Here is a 19201-nt window from a genome sequence, read left to right as displayed (position 1 = left end):
GACCCTGGGTAGCTACCGAGACCAGACACATTCAAGGAGGTGTGGTCATAGGTCCACGCAAGTCCAGCGACTCAGGGCCGACTGGACCCCCCAGTTTTGTGAACCTCCAGGTTCACAACCCGTGGGCTGGCATTCGTCGTAAACACCGACCACTGGAAGGAAGGAACAACTTCCCGGACCGAAGAGTCGGGAATCTCTGTCACCAACTCAGAGAGACTCTGACTAGGTGGCGCACAGGAATCTAATGATTTCAGAGACAAGAGATTTTTACCACCTGGACAGTAGTTCCACTGGAAAACCAGGGTGTGGAACTGGGCATACAGTACCACCTTGAAGGAGGCTACCCACAGACCCTGAACCAGCAGGCGCCCGGAGAGAAGACCGATTGCGTGATGCCAATACCTTCTCCGCAGACTGAAGAGTCTGCAATTTCTCCAGGGGAAGAAGGACCTTTGCCACTGGAGGAGTCTGGATCAACACTAGATACTCCAACGCTGAGTCGGAAACCTAGCATGCCCATAATTTGAACCCTGGGTCGCACACATGTAGGGCAGGCTTGCTGCCACTGAGCTACACTTTCTGGCCTAAACGTTTAACATCCACCCGAATCTTCGGAGGGTCTGAATGGGAATAACCCATCCACTAGGTCGGAGACAGAAGCTGCTCTCAGAAGAAAGTCGTCAAAGTAGCCAATGAGGCAAAGCCTCGCTGTCCCAACAAAATTCAAATAAGTGCGAGCTCCTAGCTGAAAACCCATGGTGCTGACGCCAGATCAAAAGGGAGGGCCACAGGCTGACAGAGACCCTTCTCTCATCACGAAGCACAGAAAAAAACACTGTGACATGTGCAAAACGGGATATGCATGTATGCGTCCCTGATGTCCGAGGACGTCAGGACATCCCCCGGATGAAGCGCAGCTACCACCGAACAAATGGATTCCATGCGGAACTACCCGACGTTCACAAAGGTATTTAGGGCCTGAGGCCCATAGAAAACCCCAAAACTCTTGTCCTGCAGGAAAGGTAAAACTACCTTGCAGCTTAGCAAATCCCACACTGCCCAAGGCAGACCGACGTGCCGGGAGGGGAAGACACAAGGACAGAACTTTGTTCTGTGGATAGGAGGAAACCCTATCTAGTACTCCGAAGAGACCACCTCGCAGACCCACTAGTCGGAGAGCAGGGAGGTTTCACTGAATTGTGAACCTGCAAGCCGCCCCTCCCACCTAGAGACAGGGAGGGAAGGCTATATACATTGGCAGGATTTGGGTGCCGGCGTGATCGGCTTATGCACCCAGGGACAGATTAGTCCCCCAGCTGGGCCTTTGACGGCCTGGGAGGGTTGCCCCTAAATAATACACACACATAGTGTGTATGTATATTATGTAGGTGTATGCACACATGTCTTTGGAGGAAACCGGAGTACCCGGAGGAAACCCACACAGACACAGGGAGCGACAATGCAAGCTCCAGGCAGATTGGCGTCAGTGTGCAGATTGGCGTCAGTGTGCAGATTCGAACCAATGACTCTTTTGCTGCCAAGTAATGGAGTTAAGCACTACACCACCGTGTGCATAAAACCATTCTGAAACAGACGCCCTGGATAACAAGGGCGCAGCATTCAATGAAGCATCACAGACCTATATGAGGCCCTGGACCAGCTGGTCCGCTAGGCTAATAACCTCAGGAGAGAGTCGGTGCTCCTCCACTGTCTGGTGCAAAATGCTCACTCTGTGAGTTGTATACAGCACTAGGGGTCAGGACTACTCCAAGATGGCCGCCGAGCGTTCAGAACGCGGCTACAGGAAAAAGGCCAGCACAATGTAAGCTGCGCCATAGCGTGGCCACGACAAAATGGGCGCCAATGGGAGTTTTCAATGTAATTGAAAAATCTCCCAAAAAAAATAGCGCCAGCGACCACTGAGACCCCAGTGTAGTGGCCACAATAGGCCGCAAGCCAGACCCCAGCATGGTAAACATGGAACGGGTCAGTACTTCGGATCTTCTATCAGTCAGATCCATACAAGTAGGGGTTCCCGCCCGGCGGTGAGGGACTACAAAAGCCCTCAGTGGCTTTTCTCATTCCGCATCTCAGAAATTATCAAAGAAGGGCACAGAAGGAAAAAACCTACACAGCGGTCTGATTTGTGTGATCCAAAAAAGACCGAGCCCTCAGCGGAAACCCAGCTGCACTATGCAGCTTAGGAGAGTCCCTTGCAGCAGTAAAAAGCGCACCCATAAATGCCTTATTCTGCCTTCTTTTTTTTTTTTTTTTTAACTAGGTACCTAGTCCATGGCTCCATAACAGAGCATTCCCCAGGGGATAACGGGGGAAGGGGGCACTCTTTTACCGCCCGCCCGCAGTCCACCCCCACCCTGGCACAAACTGTGTCCAGGACTAACAATAAAAACTCTGTGGGAATCCCAGGTGCTAACACCTGCTGCCACCACCAGCATGTGGGGAAGGACCCAGATACTGACTCCAATATTTACATATAGTGTGCATTATAATATGCACACCTGTCCATACAAATAGACAAAAGCTCCTAGAGCCCTATTCAGGGCCTCTCACCCACTTGCTGCGCTGACCAGGGGTAACCAGGGGACTCCCTCAGGAGGAGACTGCACAGCGCTGCCTGTGAGGAAAAGAACCGTGAGGTAACTTTTGCAGGGACCTGTGTTTAAACAGGAAAAGCCTCCTAGGGCTGTTTTATTTAAGGACAAGTCACAGATACAGCATAAAAAGCAAAACCATTACAGGTGTCACCAATCAGTCAGCGTCTGCTGAAGTATAATCATAAACATCTGTGCTCATCACAGGGCTTTTTACCTCACAGGAAAGCCCAATACAAAAAAGAAAAAACACAGGCCAGATAACACAGTCCCCTCAGGAAGGCCCCCTCCCCCCTGACAGCGGCAATGTTAGCAATGCAGCAAGGGAAAGGAGCAGGGAAGTAAGGGGAAGGGACCCCCGAACCCCAGGAATGCCCAGCTGTACCAACCCACCGAAGCAGGAGGGACTGTACTTACCCGTCCGAGCGAGGACTCGCTGACGCATTCCTGACAGACCTACAACCGCAATGGAGGTAGCTGTCGGCCCGGTCCACTGTGATTGAGACAACACCACAGCTCAGTCATATGTGGACCTCGGAGCAAAGCTCACCGGCCACCTCAGGAGTCATGAGGTATGGCGTGGCAGACCAAGCCTCTTTGCAAAGGTGTGCCCACGCTTGCTGGTCGGACTGAGTAGACTACAAGGATCTATATTATCCAGCCTGTCTCTCAGCCAACAGTTGAAAGAAGATTCTTCAAGAAAAAGTAAAGTAAAATAAAATAAAATTTCTCCTCAGGGCGCTGGGCCCAAAGGGAGCCATACGTCCTTCTCCTTTGCTAGGCAGAACGAAACTGAGGCTGCAAGCTGCAGTGAGGAGGGTTATGTCTGGAGGGACCGCCCCCTGGGCGGGGCTGTTCAACTCTGTTAATGTAACATGTATTTAACTATTTAACATGTTTCTGCCTAGTCCTCTCCTGTAAACAGGGAACATAACCCACTTGTCAAGATTTAAGGAGCTGTGTCCGTCCATGGACGATAAGAGAAACAGGCTTCAGTGTGCTTTGTCTAGCTTTATTAAAGTTGGATGTAAGCCGACATCATTTACCTGCAACTTCCTGCTCTCCTGCAGAGTTTGTAAAGCATGTTGGGGATTTTAATGAAGGGTTCAAGATTTAAAATCTCTCTACATGTCTAAAATATCATTGACTGTCACAAATGCACAAAGTTCACACTTCCTTTAGTAAGCCTGGTGTCTGATTACACTTACTGTTTCGTTTTCCCACAACACAAATAAAGAACATGCAAATTAGCAGAGCTGCCAGCCGCCACTTGATATGCAATATATGACACTTTTACTGCTTTGGGCTAAAAAAAAATAATAAAAAAAAAATGAGTACTGATTGCTTGTGGTTTGCAGCTCACCACTCACATCCCATAACTGGTGTTACAGTAGAGCTCACAGTTGGCTTTTGGCTGTTTACTGTTCTGATTATGTTCATTGCTGCACAGTAACAATTTCAAAAGTGGAAAGAAAAATAAAACTGGTATAACTGGAACATTTTCTAATATGTTATACATATGCAGTAAAGACACAAATTGTAATCTATTAGATCCAAAAGACATCAGTGAGTGACAAAACATGCACACCGATCAGCAATACCAGTATGACCAACTTTTTTTCTAAGGCCTCATGCACACTGAACGTTTGGCGGTTTTACAGCAGCTGTTTTTTCCTGTAGACATTTTTTTCTACAGTCATCAAACTCTCCATCATGCTATCTTGTGTGTCCATGCACACATAGGCTGTTACCAGTTTTGGGCAGTGTTTTCTCTTTTCAGCAGTAAAAAAAAGAGTGGGTTGAGAAGTTTTTCAGCTGTAAAAACGCTCCAACGCTGGCAAACGTTGATAAACGCTCAAAAACGGTGCTCAGCAGCGTTTAACAAATTTTGATCGATTGAAAAAAAAAACACTAGGGGGCGGGGAAGGGGTTAAGAATGTTCCCTGGGTGTGTTCTAACTGTAGGGGGGGTGGCCTCACTAGGGGAAATGACTGCTCTTCTGTTCATACATTGTATAAACAGAAGATCAGCATTTCTCCCCCCTGACATTTCTCCCCCCTGACAGGACCGGGAACTGTGTGTTTACACACACAGCTCCCGGTCCCCGCTCTGTAATGAGCGAACGCGTGTGCCCCGCGGCGATCGCGCCCGCCGGGCATGCGCACAGGAGTCGGGGCCCGCGTGGGGCGGCGCGCACGCGCCCCTAGTGGCCTGCGCGAGAGCCAACATTATATTACGTGCTCTGGCGCAGGGGAGCCGACTTGCCGCCGTAAAACGACAGTGGGCGGTCGGCAAGCAGTTAAAGAGACATCCGGGGGTCTAAACGATTGCACTGCATTAGATTCTTAAAAATGCATTGATTACTATAAAAATGCCCCATTGCAGGGAAGGGGTTAACACTAGGGGGCGAGGAAGGGGTCAAGTATGTTCCCTGGGTGTGTTCTAACTGAAGGGGGGGTGGACTGGGGGAAATTACTGATCGCTGTTCATACATTGTATGAACAGCCGGTCAGGCATTTCTCCCGGACAGGACCGGGAGCTGTGTGTATACACACACAGCTCCCGGTTCTCGCTCTGTAACGAGTGTTTGCGGGTGCCGGCGGTGATCGTGACCGCCGGGCACGCGCGTCAGGGGCGAGCGGGGTGCGCGCCCCTATTGGCTGCTCGGCGAGATGACGTAGATATACGTAATCCTCGCCCAGCAGAGCCGATGAGCCGACCTGCCGCCGTAAAACTGTGGCGGCTGGTCGGCAAGCGGTTAAACGTACCTATTTTTTTCTGCTTTCCAATGCCATACATCAACTTCAGAGACATGTTTACTCGCTATCTAGAATATTTTACCCACTTATGTGCCATTGTAATAAGATAATCAATGTTATTCACTGGTCATAATACAATGACTGATCGGTGCAAGTCCCCCATTTAAATCTGTTAAATAATACAGAGGTTTTCTGGGCTACTATGTCTATATGACTGCGAATGCCAATCTGTCAACACGTTATTTTTTTTTACCAATAAAAGTGAAAGAAAAAGAATGCGGGGGGTGTCGCACACAGCAATTGGAGGTGTAATCTTCACAAGGATAATTAAAACATAAAACAGAATATGACTTTAAAGAATCAATCACTGCTATTTAAGGCCCATTCACAACAGTCACTATATAACAACAAGATTTTTAAAAACTTTTATTTTTTTAGCTAAAAAGACAGCCGACTAAAATGTTTTGGCAACTGTCTTCTCCTTGTAGGTTTTATTCAAGTAATAAAGTCACCCCAGTTTGACGTAAACATCCATTTGTGGACTTCACTTGATACAAACCATCCCAGAGCAGTGAATAGGTTGAGCCAGTATACAGCACACAAATCTTCTTAAAGCAGCACAATAACCGATCTTCAGCTTCACTTAAAATAACACAAATCTGAATTGTTACAAAGAGATGGCTGCAGAGTTACTATTTTAAGGACGATGTAATAATATGCTTGTGATCTCTGCAGTTTCTCTTGACAGGAAGAATATTTATCTGCGTCAGATGACTGCCTTCTCCTCTGGCCAAAATCCCTTTTCTTATGTAAAATATAACTCAAGCCAAGTGGGGAGATCCCAAACCAAGAGCCAGAGGGAACAACTCGGCATTTAACAGTCACATGCGCTTGCGGTTTAACTCCTAGCCTGCTGGAAGCATGAAATACCAAATATATTTGGAATGACTGCCAAAGTTAGCATTCCATTGTTGATACTGATTTCTATACTAATGCTAGGACATACAGCTTGTTTAACAACATTCAAACTAAACTGTGAACACAAAAAAAAAAAAAATTGCATATCTGGGGCTGTGTCTCACCTAAAAAGTACCTCCTCCTAACCATGGGTTTGTATTAATTCATTTCCATTGCACGCCAGATGTTAAGCTTTCAGCCTGAAAATTGTAACCCAGTACTGTAGACAGATTGTTTTTAGGTACAAACGGGATCCAAAGGTGTGTGTACCCAAATAATGGTAAAAGATCTTGTTTGCAACATTAGTCAGATTTTTTATTTTCTAGACTACTAAAAATTTGGATGCTGGAATGTGCCTTGTTAAAGAGCAACACTAAAAGTCTACAGGTTATTAGTTTAGAGTTACAGAGGAGGTCTTGTGCTAGTAATTATTGCTCTCGCTCCAACGATTGTGGCAATACCTCACGTGTGGTTTGAATACGATTTACATGTGCAGGCGCGACTTGCGTATGTGTTCGCTTCTGCGCATGAGCACGGAGGGACGGGGCGCTTTAAATTCTAACAAAAAATTTGGATTGTCACTTATTGTTAAAGAGGGGGTGAAATGCAGCTTATTCAAAATGATCTGTTAAATAAATATATAGCAAAGATTCATGTGCAAATAAATACTGTTCCTGTGCAAAAAAAAAATCGAATAAATCTTAAAAAAAATCAATATAAAATTTCCTTAATGCATAAAAGCAAATGAGTGCAAAATATTAAAAGTACTAATAAATATTTCTTCAGTGCCAATAAGCAAATGCAAAATTAAGGTGCAAAATCAAGCACAAAAAGTGCAGCAATAATGTGCAAAGTAAAAAGTGAATAAAAAGTAAAAAAAAAAAAAATATCTGTGCAAAATAATCTGAATTGTATATGAGTATCTAAAATGGGAAACCTGATCATAGGCGATTGAACAAGAAAAGAGCACTCAGCTATTGGAGACTAGCAGAAAAGCTTAATTTTAAGCCAGGTGAGGTGAGAGGCTGGGGGAAACGAGAGCACCTGCACTGGATTGAAGCACGTTGCATGTTTTTTTTTGGCAGTTGGAGAATACTTTCTTTCAAATTTGATTTGTTGCAATTTTGCACATCGTTTGGACTGTCTAATAAATTTTCCAGCACGGAGGAGTTTTTTTGGCACTTTTGCTTGTTTGCACTTAAAGTGGAGGTTCACCCAAAAACCTTTTTTTTTAACATTAGATTAAGGCTCGTTTTGTCAAGGGGAATCGGGTGGTTTTTTTTTTACAATCGAAGCAGTACTTACCGTTTTAGAGATGCATCTTCTCCGCCACTTCCCGGTATGGGCTGCGGGACTGGGCGTTCCTACTTGATTGACAGGCTTCCGACGGACGCATACATCGCGTCACGATTTTCCGAAAGTAGCCGAACGTCGGTGCGCAGGCGCCGTATAGAGCCGCACCGACTTTTGGCTTCTTTCGGCTACTCGTGACGCGATGTATGCGACCGTCGGAAGCCTGTCAATCAAGTAGGAACGCCCAGTCCCGAAGACCATACCCGGAAGCGGCGGAGAAGATCGCTCTCTAAAACGGTAAGTACTGCTCGGATTTTAAAAAAACTATCCGATTCCCCTTGACAAAATAAGCATCAATCTAATCTTAAAAAAAAAAATTCGGGTGAACTCCCGCTTTAAGACTGTTTTGACACTAAACGTTTTTTGCACAGAAATAATTTTTTATTTTCTGACTTTAAATTTGTATTCACTTTTTACTTTGCACATTATTGCTGCACTTTTTGTGCTTGATTTTGCACCTTAATTTTGCATTTGCTTATTGGCACTGAAGAAATATTAGTACTTTTAATATTTTGCACTTATTTGCATTTGCTTTTTATGCACCAAGGAAATGTTATATTTATTCAAGATATATTGTATTTATCTGATTTTTTGCCCAGGAATTTATTTGCACAGGAACAGTATTTATTTGCACAGGAATCTTTGCTATATATTATTTATTAACAGATCATTTTGAGTAAGCGCCATTTCACCCCCTCTAACAGTTTTTAGTGTGTGAACACTTCTTTTACTATGGCTGCCGCTTGTGTATATTTATAATTTTAGTCGTTGTGTATTTATACCCGGTGTGGTTAGCGCATCAGTAAGTCTCATTACAAAATACATGATCACTTTTATTGCTGTCACAAGGAATGTCAACAAACCTTGTGAGAGTAATAAGCAGTAGTAGACAGGTACTCTTTATGGAGATATCTGGGGTCTATAAGACTTCTTTGCACTTAAAAGCATTCAAAACGCCACATTTGGCAGTTTTGAATACTGTCATTTATTAAATTTGGCATCGTCAAGTCTTCAGTAAACTGAAAGTGATGTCATGACATCGCTTCCGGGTTACTAGATCCAAAACCCAAAGTAGATTCTGGCTTCATTCGGGTCTCCGGTCAGCCAGCGGATGTTCCGGCTGGCCGATCGGGCCTCCCGGTACAACCCCTCAAGCCAAACGTCGCATATTTGCGTTACGTCTGTGTGAAGGGGTTAATATAGCAAATCAGTGTTTGTAAACATAATAAAATAGCAAATCAGCACACTTTTAGTTCAGGTACTCATTTTCAAGAGTGGATGTTTTTTCCGACGGAATTCCGCTCAAGCGCCAAGCTTGCATACACACGCCCGCGAAACGCGTAGGTCATACCTATTGATAGCTTCGGAATCTGCACACCCTGAATTTAACAGTAAACTGTATCTTGTCTTTAATTGACATGAATTTTAGTGGCGGTTCACACAGGGGTAACCCGACTTACAGCGCGACTTTGCAAGGCAACTTCAGCGCGGCTTGGAGCAACTTACAACACAACTTAAAGTTGCATCCAGGACAGGCGACTTTGCCAGTGGACACGGTCACAAGAACTTTTGACCATCAAGAACCCAGTGACTTAAAAACACTACGACAAGCCAAGAAAATTAAGTTCAATGCTTCCGAGCATGCGTTGAATTGTTTACAAGCATGAGTCAGAATTTTGTGCGTCGGAATTGCTACAGACGATTGGATTTTCCGGAAAATTTGAGAACCAGCTCTTAACCTTTTGTTGGCAGAAATTCTGACCGCAAAAGGCCGATGGAGCATACACACAGTCAGAATTTCCGTTCAAAAGCTTGTTGGACTTTTGCTGTCGGAATTACCGAGTGTGTGTACGGGGCATTAAGGTAGAAATCTCCCTTTTCTCTGAAGCCCATTCCATGCTGGTGGTGCTTCAAAAACTACAGACAGGCAGTGAGGAAGCGATGCGACACCTCCTCACCACCTGCTTTAACCTTAGTTTTTGCATTGCTCACAGTTGCGGGGGCATTTGTGATGCTTCCCCATTTGCTTGAATGTGTAAGTTTTTGGTGGGCGTGCCGCCCGCCGATTGCTACATGTCGACTTGCATGACTTTGCAGCAGTTGCCGAGCATCATAACCACAGCATGTGAACACCCCCATCCGCTGCATATTGCATCTTAAAGGGGGGGGGGGACATGCAAGTTCCGCCACCCCCCAACTACACATCTAAATGGAGCCTAACAGATGTGCTTCCTTTGCGCTAGTCTTACATTATCGTATTTAGTCATGAGGTTACAAATTGTATATTAAACTACCATTTCACCAAGATTTTACTGCTGCTGTTTGAATAAGACAAATGATATTAACTACCTGGTATTTGGGGCATTGTTCTTTTGTGTCAGAAGAGTTAGCCGAACTATCTAAAGATGAAGAGCTGTCGCCTCCAGGTCTAAGCTGGCAACACTTCCCGAACACCCTCACTGGAGCGTCACTCACAAGTTTCTGTGGAAACAGAAGAGAAAAAAAAAAAAGTTAATTTCTGAAAATCTCTGCACAGAATGAAACAAGGACACCCAAACATTCATTTTCCAGAGTCACCCACAAGCCACAATACATTCTATACCTCTCTATACAGGGTAGAGCAGGTGCAGAATTCCTTTCTAGCCGGGTCTTATGTGCTTCTTTTGTATCTCCTGATCTCAAACATACTCCACAGCATTACCAGAGGAAGAAGAGCATTAGAGGTTTCATCACATGAAATCTTAGCGGCAGGGATAATGGGAGATACTTCGAAAATAAACACAAAGGTAAAAATAAAAAAAAATAAAAAAAAATAAAAAAAAAGTTACATTGCATAAAATGCCTCGAATGGCTCTTTTACACTGAATGCATCTGTTCGGATCTCCAGGGGATCAGCGAACAGTTGCCCTGCGGAATTGTTGAACAGTACGTTTGTGACCTCTGTGTCTGTTCAGTCGGCCCTCCAGGAGTTTAAAATGACCCATGTCTATGGGCAGACCAATGTAACAAAAGTGCATCCACTTACATCCCAGTAACTAAGATCAATCACCTTTATGTCCAAAAAATAGAAAAAGGTGCAGATCTTTGCCATTGATTTTTTTGTTTTTTGTACTTAGATGGACTTTAGCAGGAAAAGAACCCGCATGGGTTCAGGTAAGCTATCCATAACCTTCCCACTCCTGCATTACTTGGATCACATAGCAAGGTACAAGTGATATACAATGGCCTTTGGCCGGCAGGTGGCTCTTACATTGCAAATAAGATGCCAATTTTTTTTTAGTACCCCTCTTGAAACATTTCCTTTCGTTTTGGTAAGAAATTAGGTTGATAAAATCCAGTGGTGCTGCTTCTGTATTTGGACATACTAAAGTAAAATATATAACAAGGTAACAGTAAAAATACCTATGCTAGAACATAATTCTACACTATGCTATAATATAAACATACTTAAAGGTACGTTCCACTCTTTAATGAAGATTTAACAGCAAATTAAATGGATATTAAACTATGATTTAAAATAAAATCTACTCAAGTATGCAAGCTTAACGCAATAAAAAGTGCCTTCTATTGTTCTCAGCCTCCACCACATCTGTTGAGGGTGACTACATTTGTTCTCCATGGTTCTACTGTAAGTGGGAATGTGGACCACTCCATTGTTGCTCACTTTGTTGTTGACCACAACTAATGTGCATTGCTTGTTCCAAATAAACAGAAGTGAGAGGGAAAAGAAAATTTTGGGAGCTCAGAGACAAATTACAAGGAGATATAAAAACACAGTAAGAAACAAAAACAACATGACAAAACAGATTATTAAGAGAGTCTTTAGGTAGTGAATGTGTATAGATTATTTTTGGAGAATAAAGATACCATTTAGTGCCACTTTAACTAAAACTGCTGTGTTTAATTTGTCAACAAAAATATTTCCTTCATAGTTTATCAGCTGCATGTTTTTAGTGACAAAAACTAAAATAAGATTTGAGTCAATCGATGAAAATCCATTTTTATTTTTATTTAGTCATGTTTTAGTAGACTAAAATCGAATGGGTTTCGTTAAATTGTAATGCATTAAAGTGAATGTAATCACAATTCATGAAATTTGAGCTGGGCACATATATCTGCAGTATTTTGTTATCTCTCTTCAAAGAGCCAAGTCCCATAGCTCTCTCCTGAACTATTCCCCTTATCAGCCCGATAATGCCTGACAAATTCTCGGATCAGATAAATGCAGCCTGACATTTCTGTCAGGGGAAGAAGCTAAAATAGATTAACAGGGAGCTGGCCCTATTACAAAACACAGCTGAGAGTCTCTGCATTGATGGGGAGGTGACCTGCAACTGGGGATGGGGTAGTAAATGGGAGTAAGGAAATGCAGAGCAGAGAACTAGATAGTCTGGGGAGACTTATTTTACACAGTGCTAAGCACCGATACTTTGCTGGGAGGGCAAACTCTCGCCACTTCCCATCAAGACACAAATCTGATGGACCAGCCCATTTTTTTTGCGATACAGCACTGCGTCGCTTTACCCGACAATTGCACGGTAATGCAACGTTGTACACAAGCAAAATGTATGTCCTTTTTTCCCCACAAATGAAGCTTTCTTTTGGTGGAATTTGCTCACCACTGCAGTTTATTTTTTGCGCTATAAAACAAAAAAAGAGCAACAATTAAAAAAAGAAAAAAATTATATATTTTTTTCTACTTTTCGCTATAATGAATATATACCAAAAAAGTCCATCAGTTTAGGCCAATATGTAGTCTTCTACATATTTTTGGTAAAATAAAAATCACAATAAGCGGGTATTGATTGGTTTGCGCAAAAGTTATAGCGTCTACAAAATAGATTCATGGCATTTTTATTATTTATTTTTTACTAGTAATGGCAGTGATCAGTGATTTTTAGCAGGACTGCGACATTGCGGCAGACAGAGCAGACACTATTGCCATTTTTTTGGGACCATTGATATTTATACAGCGATCAGAAACAAAAATACCCAGTGATTACTGTACAAAGGTCACTGGTAGGGAAGGGAATTAACACTAGGGGGTGATCAAGGGGTTAAGTGTTCCCTAGGGAGGTGTTTTTAACTGGGGGGGGGGGGGGGTGTAGTGACTGGAGAGATTGTTGTTCCTGAACACTAGGAATAGCAGATCTCTCCACTTCCCTGTCAGAAAGGGGAACTGTTTACATTGACAGATCCCCGTTCTGGCTCTCTGAGGAGCAATTTTGGGTCACCGGCAGACATTATGGATGACAGTTGGCGTTGCACCCACTAGAGCTCTTAAAGTTGCCGACTTACACCTACAACGATTTGCACAGCCATGCCAACCTGTCACAGTATAATGACCATGGCTGGTTAGCAAGCGGTTGACAGGTGGAGCTCTGAGGAACGTGTGAGTTCAGGAGGCTACTTAACACTGTAGTCGACCAAAATGAACTGGATATCGGCATTTACATTCTTGAATAACACTGACTGGTTCTCTTTAAGAAACTTAACATTAGAAATGTTTTCACACACTATTAAGATGCTGTGAAAGCATTTTTTGGACAGTCAGTTATCTGTCTGGTGACTTTGCCAGCTTCTGTATCCACATGGAATGCCACTGGACACGTCTCGCTTTCAAGATATGTATGAGCCTGGTACAAGGTTACAGAACCATCAGCTACATTCCATGTCATTGCCGTCCATCAAAAAGCAAACCTCATTTTTCATCCATTCCTTTCAGGAATGCAATAAAAATGACATGTACGTTGCTGCTGTTGCAGAACACATCTTCTGTGTCACGTTCCTTCTCAATTCACAACTCAGAATGGAAAATCCCATTGGATAAAAGCCACATACATTTTTTGTATGCCTTCCTTGTGTGATTAGATTGCTTGTTTTAGAATGACCTAGACCAGGGGACTACATGTGGCCCGCGGCCTCCTGCTCTGGGATGGAACAGAATAGAATACTGTTATTAAAGGTCAGTTTATAACAAATCACAGTGTATATATGGGCAAATCTGTTCAGCAGTGGTTCCTGGGCTGCTTTCAAACTGATAAGCAGGTGCAGAGCAGTGCTCCTGTGGGTTACCTGCACTAAGCCATAGACTTCTGTTATTACCTGCAAATTTGGTCTGCTTTCTGAAAATGCACCAAACCTTCAGAATAGAATTGAAGTCTATTGCAAACTTCAGGAAAGTCAAAAAGGTACACCCCGCGTTGCACCTGCGGTGCGGGTAAACCCCAGTTCATCAGTGTGAACACTGCCTTGGGCCCCTTTCACATGGCCACTTCAAACAATTGGACCCTCCATTCACCTCTAAGTAGTGGCAGATATAAACCAACTCCAATCCGAAAAAAAAAAAAAAAAAAGGAGTATAGTGGGCTGTGTCTGTGTCCGCTACGACCAGTTAGCAAGTTGCTTGAGTGGCCCTCGCTCTTCAAAAGGTTGGGCACCCCTGACCTAGACTTCCTGCATGTATATCACAGATTTTGTATACCACACTCCTGTTGACCACCCAAGCTGGCACTGTACATCCTGGTTGACACGTGTCTGGTTGACATTAGCCTTTGTAAGGTTCAACTGGGCAAACTAAAATCCTATTTACCATTAGCTTTTGAACCATCCTGTTAAATACACAAATGATGCGAAAATGTAAAAATGACCTGACCTTTTACATAATATTTTTATTCTCTTTCAAGTAAACACCAACACAGTTTTGCTCACACATCACCCACATATGTTCCAGAAATAGATGATGGCTATCAGAATAGTGAATTATGTTTCGGAGCCTGGCACAAGCCAGGAAAACCTGTCCACTACAGGCATGCTTAGTACTAAGTGGGTTTCCTCAAATTCTGGTGCTAGGTTTCAGGCTTTGCTTTAAACAAATCTTTAGTTCACTGATATTGAAGAACACGAATAAAAATATGGTCTTGTTTAACAGGTTAGTAGAAATCCACAAAAGTCATATTGCCAAATAACACTTTATGTGCTCGTTTGGACAATACATTTAAAACTGTGTGGTCATTTAGGAGTGCTTGGAAGCCCGTGCCCATTGGTCACCATGAAGGTTGACGCTCATACACAATATTTTTAAGGATATAAGTGACCAAAAATGGTTTGCTTCCAGTCATGTTCTTTCACTGCTTTTTTTTTTTAACTGACCTGCTACATAATAAGCATTAGAATAAAGGAAAAGAAAGTGTACAATTTACATTTTTAAACTGTAAAAACCTGTAAAGTGAGAAAAGAAATCTAGTGAATAGATGTGTGAAAAATTTCCATGTAAAGTATCTTTTCACAATGTTTAGTACATGTTGTTCAGATGGACCGATATGTGAACAGTGCGTGTCATAATTAGCTGCAATTGTGGGACAGGTGGTGGCTATTCAATGCTTTAAAGACTGGACACCACTTGGCTTCCGATCAAAGGATTAAATGCCCAAACATTGCAAAGATTATTTTATTCCAAGGCTTTTGAATTCCAGATAAACTTTATTTAAGGGATGGTATGCTAAATATGGACGTGACAATACCAGCCAATAACAAACCATAAATCAGCCACTAGCAAAAGACTGCAGAGAACCAATCAACTTGTGGCACGAGTTAGCAAGTCACCTGCAAAGGTTGTAAACAAGAAAACTGACATCTTTTCAGAGATCTTGCTGAATAACACATTGTATTTGAATATCAACCTATATTTGAAAAAAAATAACTAGTAAAATTAGAGGCTATACAAAAAAGGCAAGGTAAAAACTACTTAAAATTATTGGGGGAAAAAACAAACATGAATGAATGGAAAGCCACCTTGGACTTTCACATCCCACTTAAGTCTACTTGGTCAGCAGACCCCATTGGATTTTGCATTTACGAATTGATTTTAAAACACTCGTTTGCGAGTATATTTTTATAGATTTTTAATACATTTCCCATGTTGCAAAGGTAATGCACACAAGGCTGGTGCGCCCTCCGTCCTTTTTTTCTTTTAAATGGAAAGCCATGTCCTGACCCTTTAAACTTCAAAAAGAGAAGTATGGAGGCTTAGGCCTGTGACAGAGTAAAGCTGGCCATATACAGTTTGAATATTAGCCCGGTTCAGCAGAGATCGCCCAAGATTCAATCCATCTATGGGACATCAAACAATCGGACAACTTGGGAACAACCAGAATGTTGGATTTCTAGCATGCGATTATTGCCAGAAAATGTAGCCACTAGCAATAATCATCATTGACAGCTTACCTCAGAGCACCCCCCTCCCCAGCGGGAGGGATTACCCCATCAACACTGACTGTGCAGATGAAGGAAATAGAGTGATTTTCTTTCCTGTAACCAGGCCTGCCTGAGCAATGCCTTGGGTGACTCATAGGTGACATATACTCCAAACAGCCAAAAGGAGATGGAAGGGAGTGAGGAAAGGAGTATATGGTGCTGGGGAAAATTGGTTAACATGACCCTGACAGATCACTCCTCCAATATGGGCAAATCACAGGTTCACACCCTTGCTTGCTTTTCGGCAAAGATAAATTACCATCTAATTTCCCTATCTCTCCAAGTGAAGGCTACTAGGTAACATTCTTGCCTTCAGCCCTGATCCAAAAATCTTTACTGTGTAGCAAGGCGTACCACAGCTTTTGCAAACAGACATTGCCTTCTCAGGGGGCAGCAGTATGTCTAGGACTACATCAACAGGGCCTTCCGGGAAACCAGGAAGTGGACAGAGGAGATGTTCGTAACTAAAAAAAATGGAAAAAAAACAGGGATAGATGATTTTACAACAGTATGCAGAGATGCATGCTGTATTAATTTTAATTAAAAAGTGGAAAGCAGCAGGGTGAGCCAATGAGCCAAGACAAAGTACAAGTTTGGATTTTCCAAAATATATTATATTATACCAAAATATTTGAGGCTGCAAACATTTTGTTTAGTGGTCTTCATTTTCCAGGACCCAAATTATACTCATTATGAATCAGTCTTACACATGGGCAGCAGTAAAAACAAAAGTCTAGTTGGCTACTAAATGAAACCTTCATTTTCAGTGCATTGAGAGGAAGATTACCAACTAGGAGAGGAATTTAGTACAGTGTAATGAGAAATCCAGACTAGCTGTTATGACAATGGCTCATCTCACATGCTCATGTATGACTCATATTCTCATGTGACTCCACAGATCAATATAGATTCCTACGCTCCAAAAGCCAGCCACATCCTTATGGAAGATTTGGTTGGATGCCCATTAAACGTTATTATCTAAACATATACAATAATTACCCTTTAAAGAAAACAGGTTAATTTTAATGGCTACTTATATGAACATCCTCCTGACTTAGTTTGGCTGCCTTGAGTGAACAGAAGATATGTAATCCCAAAGTGACAGTGAAGGTATAAGAGTAGACAGACAAGAGCCATTATGTAACAGGAAGGAGAGTATGCTGTGCCAGGTACCTGGAATTAACAAACATGTTTTTACCAGAGCAGGGATAAGGGATGGGAAGGTATATATAAGCTGATGGCGGCAACCCATAAAAAGTGTATGCCTAGTTTTCTAGTTTTGGAAAAAGTGAAGAAGGATTAATCTGTCTTATTTTTTTATTGTTACCCTGGGATTCTGTTAGAGCAGTCTCACTCAACCAGTTTCAAAAAGACCCTAGGGATCCTCCAGAAGTTACTAGACTGAAAAGTAACCACTGGCACAATCTTTTCAGGCATGTGTAAGGCCCCATTCACACGGGGCTGTCAGTGTATAGGCTCTGCTTGCTCAGCGGGGATCGCTCCGTCGATTCCTGCTGAGCAGGCAGATGATCCCCCGCTCACTGTGGAGACGGATCTCTCAGATCTCCGCTCTCCTCTATGATGAAAACAGACTTCCTGTCACGGCTGACATCCGTCGCTCCATAGACCTGCATGGAGAGTCTGTTCAGGTTCGCCTGGGTGAAAAGGGCCTAAGGGGGCATTTTTCACAGCGACTCCAAGGTAACCACTCTAACCAGAACTAAAGAGAAAAATGTTTTGTCTATTTTTTCTGGATGCAAAAAACATTTTAGGGCTCATACACATTAGGTGGCTGAAAAAAATAAATCCCAAATCTCAGACAGAAAAATCAGCATAAAAAAAAATCGTATTGCACAAGAGTTTACGGCCGTGTTTAGCGCTGTGTTTATTTGCATTAAGAACTTTTTTTCTGCCGAAAAATCCTCTCAAAAAAAAAAAAACACATTTATTTTTTAAGGCTGAAAACGCTCCTCTGCAAATATGCCTGTAAATGCCTAAATGTGCATGAATAAATAGGCTAACAAGAGTGTGCTTGAGGCCTTTAGGCAATTTTCACCTCTAAAAAACAACATTAATAGATTAGCTTTCATGTTTCCTGGATACTATATTACAAGGGATAATTAAACAATATTGTAATATGTCAATAGCTCATTGAATATGCAAACCTAATGTTACACATATCTTCTTGAAGATTGTCTATTATGCAAAATCTATAATAAAAATGATTGAAACCTAAAAAACAACATCTTAACATAAATATTTCTATTTCTCAAAAGATAAAAGTCAGTTTAAAACTAGATACTTTGGAGTGTCAACAGCTCTTATACATAACTCTTTTCAGTTAGTTTTAGGTTTCTTGATCTATTTAGAAACACATTTGCTCATGTACCTATTCACACAAATAAAACACAATCTGATTATTAATTAGCAGACGTGAACCACCCCATTGCTCACACACAGGCTGACACACAGAGCAAACAGGGTGGAGTCCGAGAGAAGCAGTCATATGATCGCTGTAGAGCCTCGTGAACTAACACTGCAATTTATCTCTGACCTGGCAAACAAAATTCTGGCTACGCTCAGCAAGCATGTGACAGACACCACACTGATTCAGCTGGCTACTAGAAACCAGCACACTCTCCAGATCACAAACTGTCTTCCCAGGGACAAGATGGTTATTGCACAAGAAGTTTATGGAAACCCAGTACATATGAATTGCAGAAGCAAAGCTGTCTGAAGTGGTTAGCTACGTACATAGAGGGGAGCATGGAAAATTTGGGATTTTTAGTCAAGGCTACAGTTTTAAAAACATAGAAAACTCCAAGCCCCGATAATAGATGCCATGCCTCGATTTTAAATGCAATACCAACAATGTCCCCTAATGCTGGCTTCACAAATAGCAATTATCAATTTAAAGCAACTTTGAAAAATAGCAGTAGTAACTAAAAAAAAAAAAAAAAAAAAGTCTACCCGCCTGGCGGTTCTCCCTGTGATGCACTTGTCTGCACGGAGCTTAGGTGAGATTGCTAGTCACCTGCCATTTTTCTGTTTGACTTGGTCCTTTCTGCTGTGGGGTCTTAACTGGGTTTTCATTGTCTTATAGCTGGCATGGAATTGGTGGTGCCAACATTGCTATAACCACATGTGGGGAACCCTAAGCAACAGCTGTAGAATGTAAATGAATATAACATTTTGACATACATACATTGCAATTCTTTTACTTAAAGCGGGGGTTCTCCCTAAAAAAAAAATTTCTAGCATCTC

At 42.5% G+C, this 19201-nt stretch overlaps 1 protein-coding gene across 2 annotated transcripts in view; it reads right to left on the bottom strand.

The window, feature by feature from the left end:
• FNIP1 (folliculin interacting protein 1) overlaps positions 1 to 19201 on the bottom strand; it is a 160643-nt gene that overhangs the window by 71833 nt on the left and 69609 nt on the right. For both annotated transcript variants that reach the window (XM_040344656.1, XM_040344657.1), the window contains exon 3: positions 10031 to 10162. In XM_040344656.1, the coding sequence (XP_040200590.1) occupies positions 10031 to 10162 (132 nt within the window). The remainder of the gene's footprint in view (positions 1 to 10030; positions 10163 to 19201) is intronic.

This window comes from Rana temporaria, chromosome 3, assembly GCF_905171775.1.
Source record: "Rana temporaria chromosome 3, aRanTem1.1, whole genome shotgun sequence".
NCBI classification, from domain to species: Eukaryota; Metazoa; Chordata; class Amphibia; order Anura; family Ranidae; genus Rana; species Rana temporaria.
This window is presented reverse-complemented; position numbering and strand designations above follow the sequence as displayed.